Raw genomic sequence first — 6668 nt, 5'->3', positions numbered from 1 at the left:
CCACTCGCCCGTGGCTCTTCCCGCCTTTCCTTCCCGCCCTCCTCCCGCAGCTCTCATCGCCTTCCCGCCACCTCCCCCCCCATGGCGACGAGACGGAAAGCCAAGAGCGGCGGCGCATCGGGCCCCGCGGAGTCGGGTGCGTCCCGGGGGTCTGCTCCGTGCGGCCGCCCCACGTGCACCACGGCGGGTACACGCGCGTTTCACAAAGATGGAGATCACCCCACTCCACTCCCGTCCCCTCCCCTCCTCCGCGTAGCCTGTAGCAGACTGCCAGTGCAAGTGCTGTTCGCGAGCGCTTCCGAAGGCCGACGCGGTACACGACGGGGTGGTCAGCACCACGCCCGGCCGCCTTTGTCTCTCTCATTGGCGACGTTTACTGCACACCGCGCCGAGGGTACCTCGTTCGAGGCCGAGGCGACCTAGGGGAGGCCCGGGACATGTTCGGATATAATCGTCGGTCGGGGTTGACCGTGAGCGGGGATCGAACTTGGGTAGCCGGGTTCGTGGCGCTGCGCTAATCGCTGCACCACCGCTCCCTCCGAGCGTCTAGGGGACAGACGAAAATCGCCCGGATAAAATAAACTAAATGCAGATAAATTTTGATTTAAAGATTTCGTGACTGCAGGGATTCATCTTCTTGGTTCTTTCGGTAAAGTCACGTAGAAGGGAAATAATAAAATAATACAAATAAAACAATTACATAAAATTCTCACGACGTTTAGGCCACAACACAAGCAGCCGTCCTCAGGTGAAGAACAGGGCTGTCGGAAAGACAATTTTATTTGATTATGTTTTATTTTTATTATTTCCCTTCTACGTGACTTTACCGAAAGAACCAATAAGATAAATGCAGATAAATTGTTGGCAGGGGCGCAAAACAACGCGTGTCAACAACAAGGACGTTCATTTGATGCTGATTGGTGGTGATGTTTCGTGTAAAAGTAATCGGTGGCCGAGACGAATTACAATATTTTGCAATTGAGAGCTGTCAAAAAACGTTTAACCGTGCTGATTGCTATAGGCTCGGCGTTGCTTGTTTTTAGTCATACACCGTTTAACTTAATGCATATTCAGGTTATTTGTTGATTAACTGTGACTAATCCAACCGGTAATAGGTACTGCATATTCTCAGATTAACATAATCCATTGTAATTTGAATGATGTACATTCATAGTTGTCAACCCATACGGTTTACCCGAATGCTTGTTCAGTTTTCAGGTCCACACTGCGTACAGCCGCTTCAATACGGGAAAAACAATTGTCTGTGTTTTTCCCTTGTGATGGGACTTTGTATGATTAACGTTGAGATTTATAAGGGCACGGGTTGACCAATAAGGTCTGAATTTGTAATAAAGGTAGGCACTGATAAGGGGTTGACAGGTATGTACATTGACCCCTCTCCTCTGGTCTTCGCACACGATAGGCTCACTGATGACATCACATTTACTCTTATTTAAAACCAAAACAGGAAGGCTTCACAATTCTGGCAAATCGCCTGTTGAAACTGGTTGTAATCACCAGCGAAACGTCGTAATGCAAATGTTGTGGGTTTACTCTCCAACACACCGGTGTGCTGAACGAGTAACTAGTTCAAGTTCATTTATTAGGTATAGCCCTGTGAGCCATTCGGCTCTTGAATCGGGTGCAACCGCAACAAATAAAAAACAAAAACATGAACAAGAAAGCATCTTAAAGTGAATGTGTGAATAAGTGCAAAGAGAAAATCCAAGAAAAGACAGCAAAATAATGCAGAAAAAACACCGCACACCAACGCTGTGTGCAAAAATTTCAGTGGGATGCAAGTCAAACAACAACAACAACCATAAGACAACTTAGATTAAGGCCATCAGTCTTACTCCGTACTACAACAAACAAACATGGCCAAACCAGTAAACTTTTCGAAATAATACTAATTGACACGTTGTGTTTACGTGACAAACATTACTAATTGGTTGTGTCGGATGGTGTTTGAGTTCAGGGCGCATTTATATTTACGCGATCTAACCTCCAAAAAAAATTAACCTTTACTATTGGTGGTGTGGTTTTTGATGGTTGCGCGCGTCCTTCTGCTCCCCTAGTGGATATGTCCTCGTGCTCGGATATGGACGTGAGCCGCGAGACTCGAGCCGACAGCAAGAGAAGACTCCTCCGAGCCAAGGAGGTGAGGCCTGGCTCACGGTGGGACGCAGCGGTGGCTCGCGGGCCAACCCTGCCGATGAACTCACGAGGCCGCTGGGTTTTAAACCCCCTTCTTCCATTTGCAGATTTTGAAAGCGAATGATCACGCGTCATTCATGTTGAGAGAGAGAAAATAATGGATGCAAGGGAAAATGGATGAAATGGCTCTGCAAGGCAAGAGGTGAAAAGAAAATTGATCAATCGGTGGTTGGGGTGTGGGGGGGTAGGCATTAATACGGGACCCTCCATACGATACGCTGAAGATCGTGAGAGATGGACATCTTCTGTCTGTATATAATGTAGTATAATAAATTATAGCAACCTAACGCAGCATCACATAGTATTCACGCACTCGGGTAGAGCACGGCATCGAGGCGCGAGGAGGAACCACCGCTGAGTGGGAAGGCAACACTATGTGGTAAGCTGGTGCCAACAATTGCCCAAGCTCTGCAGCCCTCTATTATATTAACGTGTTATCAGCCAGTTAGTCCGTGTTTACATTTTGGAGGAAACCGGAGCACCCAGGGAAAACCTGGAGTGCAACACGGCAACACGATCTCGTCCGGGTGGAAAACGTGGAGTTGACATTTTTACAAGACCACCTTCTGGCAAGCTCGAGAATGGCACCTCGACGCCCACGGGAAGAGAGTCTCACAACATTTGTGTTATTCACCTACCCTTGCCTCCACAGTGCCGATTACAATATGTATGTTGAAGTTCTTTCACACTGTACGTAGCGAACTGTGCTAATCGGAAGTGCGGGGGAAGGATAACAAACTAAACACCAAGCCGTTCTAAATAAATTAGTTTTTAATCTAGATTTAAAAGTGCATAGCTTCAGTGGACGCCTGCATAGCCAGAACCACCGCCCGACTGTAGACATCAACCCTTGGTTCATCCTGTGTCACTATAGTTTTGTGTCACTGTGCAGCAAAGTGTCACTACGATGGTGTGCCACTTGTGTGCATTGCAGGCAGAAGCAGCAGCTGTCCCATCTCCGGCCCCGAAGAAGTTTGCTCCCAGGAAGACGATGGTGAGCAGAGGTCGCGCAAAACTCGGGCCCCACTGATATTACTGAGAACAAAGCGCGTGTGAAAATCACTGCAATTGGGCCTTGGCCGTTTTATTAAAATGTACTTTTCCTTGTGTTTGCCCTGCAGGCCAGCGACCTCATCAAGGACTCAAAATCTCACAAGGTGAGCGCTGCGCGTCCACCCCTGCGTCTGTGACTACGGCAATGAGAATCCGTCTTGATTGTCATTTTTCTACCCAAAATTGTATCCCGATTTAGCTATTGATGTCCTAGCACGAGACAAAATCCATTTGGAAATCTAATATAGCAATGCGAGTGTTCCTCTTGCGCAACGCCCCATGGCAGCACACATATCACAGAGCTACCCCTTCGAGTGACCTCTGGTACATAATGAGTAGGAGGCATCGCTTACCACTGCATTTGAGAGCGAGGTTTGTTGTATGAAAAGCGAATCGATATTTAAGTCAGAGTTGAAATGCATCCAAATTAAAATCAAATAGAATGTTATGCATTAATAGAGACCATCAACTCGATACCTTTGAGGATCCAGGATCTCCGCAATGTAGGTTCAGTGCTGTGACCTCTGAGCCACCCTGCCACTTCTGCTTGGCTTGCCCTTGACAATCCCAGCCTGCAGCTGTGGTGCGAGCTGAAAGGTTCTGCCGCTGTGTCGTACCGCAGACCTTGGACCCGTACGACGGTGACTCGGAGAACACCTCGAGCCAATCCGACTGCCCCTTGTCGCCCAAGCGACGCAGCGTGCGGCTTGGCGCCATGGAGACCCGCGTCCTGTCGCCACTGAGCACCGGCGGGGTCAAGGCACCGGCGGCGACCACCCCGATGTCCCAGCGCGTGCGCCGCTCGTACACCCGCCTTCGCCCGGAGCCCGAGTCCCCGTCGCGCCGGGCCTCGCACACGTCCACCCCCACCGAGGGCTTCGTGTCCCAGCGGCCCTCCCTCTTCGGCTTCGAGAGCCTCCTGACCTCGGCGCCCATGGAGGACGTGTCCCCCTTGCGGTTGGTGCCCCAGGAGACCTTGCAGCATCTCTCCGCCGCGCTGGACCAGACCTCGTTGGAGCAGGCGTCGCCCGGCAAGCGCAAGCAGTGTTTGCCAGGCATCGAGCTCGGCGACGATAAGGCACGGCGGAAACGGTGCAAGATCGTCAAAATTGGGGTGAGTGGCTCCGCGCCGGCGCCCGTCGGTGCGTAACTTCGCGCAGCGGCGCGCTGCTCACACGCGGCAGGCAGGCGCCACCCCCATCCGAAGGCCCCACATGCACGCCACGTGACCACCGCGGCGCACTTGCAACACCCTCAACCCTCAAGCTTCTAATCTAGAACCCTCAACCTGCTCTAGACAAGAGCCGAGTGTGTGGCCATAGCATCGTTTAGGTCACCAGCTCAGAGTTAATAAATGTGGCCGTCCCAACAGACGCCTGAAGTTGGTAATCGTTGGGACTCGTCAGTACAGAACAGTCATGTTCACTACTGCCCTGTCCCTCTGAGAGCCTCATACATGGAGAGGTCCCACCTCCACACTGTGGGGATGCCCATTGCCACTCACCAATTTGTTTCGAGCCCACACATTATTTTATGCTGTGATGGGTTTTCAAATTGTTTTCTAAACGAGTTGCATTTGATTTGTATCCATTTGCTAATTTTGATTTAGGTTTTTTATTCAACTTAGGTGTGAGCTGAAACAATAATCGTTGGCGCGTCATTAAATGGTTGTACGCCGTCACGACAATTAATCTGCTTGGCTGTGTCGGGTGGTGGAGGGTTCCTCTCGACACAAACTTTTGCCAGATCATTACGTGGCCTCACCACAAATCAATTATGAATCGTAATATTGGAATACGCAAACCTGTGTGTTAAGGTGAAACCTACGTATTGGGTGGATGTCCTATTATTGTGCTCTCAATGCCTGCTGTGGCATCGGGTGGCTGAGTGGAAGTGGCGCACGAGCTCTGAGCTGCGATGTCTGGCCGCTGACTCCAGTCCTCGTGTGTTTCAGGTGCGGGAGTTTGAGAAGCTGGCGGCACAGATGAATGCCGAGTTTGATGAAGCAGAGAAGTTTGAACTCATTATGGAATAACTAACGATGTTGCACGCTTCAAAACCAAACTGCGTGCGCCTCGGGCCTGTATGTATAAAGAATACTCTTCACCTCAACGTGTTGCCATTTTCTGGTATTTTGTTACGAACCTCCGGTTGCCTCTTTTGTATTTTAATTTTCTCAGCTCGCGTAGCTCCTTGGTAAAGCTGCTCAGCACCCTTGCTTGAACTGTGACGTAGTGGTCTGTAGCGTGTACCGTCCGCGCGTTGGCGTATCGCCACCTGTCAATAAAACTCCCTTTTGACTCACGACGCATCGCTGCCGCTCTCTGCCGGGGTCTGGTTGCCATCACCTTCGCGGTCGTGATTCTGCACGCGGCTCAGCCGATGTCACGCGTGCCGGGCCAGTCACGCCAAGCCAGTGCACCGATCCCTTAAGGTTTTGTCTCTCAGAGACGCGCGGCTGTGTCGGATGGGTGGGGGGGGGGGGGGTGCGCGTCGTGGCGAGGGGGGGGGGGGGGTCTCCTTCATTCCTGCGTGCCGGGCCCCGCGCCGCACCAACAGATGTCGGCGCTGGCACGCCGGCCCTCCACCACGCACCTCCACGTCTCCGTCCGCTAATTATATCCCGCGCACGCGAGCGCTCGCTTTAAAATTGTCTGCGCATTCTGTTGGCTTGTACTTGTCCATCTTCATTTGATAGCTCGGCTCACGGTTATTTGTGGTGTTTTTACATAGTGTTCCCTTATGAGGAGGTGCAGCCACCGTTGATTGTTCGCCGCGCCGTAATAATAGGCCGTGTAAATATAACCGCGAAAGAAAGTTGGCACGGCTTCGCCTCATTGTGTTAATTCCATCCGATTGAGCGAGTGGTGTCTTTCCAGGCGGCAATCAATCACGCCGATGATCGGCGCACTGTCAACGCCGACACGGCGGCGCGGGCCCCCCACGTTGGTGCCCCCCACCACAACACGCACAAAGCTGCACGCGCACACCTCCACACAGATATCACTTAAGGACACTACAAATACATAGATCCCCCGTAAAGCCTTCACAGACTCGGGGCAATAGCCGTTAGCGAGCACCTATGAAGGCCGGCACTGCACACGAGAGGGGGTGGGTGGCCAGAACACCTTTGTTACCCCACTGGCAATGCTTACGCATCACATGAGGTACTCATTTATGTCTGAGTCCACCTAGGGGAGGCCCAGGACCAGTTCAGATATTCGTCGCTTGTGTTGGACTAAGCACTGCGCCACCGCACTACGGACGCACACACCCACCATCTCCCGTGCTCACACCTCGGGGTATGCACTGCTAGCAGGTACAAAGATATTGATCTGTGGAGGCTGCATAGGTTATTGGGGCAAGTGGTGTTAGGGGGAGCACCTATCAAGGCTGGA

The 6668-nt window shown here is 51.6% G+C and overlaps 1 protein-coding gene across 3 annotated transcripts; it reads left to right on the top strand.

Annotated features, from left to right (window-relative positions):
* CDCA5 (cell division cycle associated 5) lies at positions 1–5719 on the top strand. Of its 3 annotated transcripts, none has more exons than XM_078868363.1 (6): positions 1–136; positions 2079–2161; positions 3152–3211; positions 3339–3374; positions 3893–4384; positions 5225–5719. In XM_078868363.1, exons 1-6 carry the CDS (start codon positions 82–84, stop codon positions 5303–5305), a joined length of 807 nt encoding a protein of 268 aa, XP_078724489.1. In that variant the 5' UTR covers positions 1–81; the 3' UTR covers positions 5306–5719. The 3 variants fall into 3 exon arrangements, with proteins under 3 accessions (XP_078724489.1, XP_078724486.1, XP_078724488.1); XM_078868360.1 differs by having other exon boundaries at positions 1–187; XM_078868362.1 differs by lacking the exon at positions 5225–5719 and having other exon boundaries at positions 1–187; positions 3893–4531.
* The last annotated feature ends 949 nt before the right edge of the window (positions 5720–6668 follow it).

Source organism: Lampetra fluviatilis, chromosome 25 (assembly GCF_964198595.1).
Source record: "Lampetra fluviatilis chromosome 25, kcLamFluv1.1, whole genome shotgun sequence".
Classification (NCBI taxonomy): Eukaryota; Metazoa; Chordata; class Hyperoartia; order Petromyzontiformes; family Petromyzontidae; genus Lampetra; species Lampetra fluviatilis.
The sequence above is the reverse complement of the archived record's forward strand: the minus strand, read 5'-3'. Positions and strand labels throughout refer to the sequence as shown.

Excerpts from the sequence above, each read along its gene's own strand:
- CDCA5 (XM_078868360.1), top strand. The coding sequence starts at position 82 with ATGGCGACGAGACGGAAAGCCAAGAGCGGCGGCGCATCGGGCCCCGCG. Across the intron at positions 2,162-3,151 it reads GACTCCTCCGAGCCAAGGAG|GCAGAAGCAGCAGCTGTCCC; the intron begins GTGAGGCCTGGC and ends TGTGCATTGCAG. Across the intron at positions 3,212-3,338 it reads TTGCTCCCAGGAAGACGATG|GCCAGCGACCTCATCAAGGA; the intron begins GTGAGCAGAGGT and ends TTTGCCCTGCAG.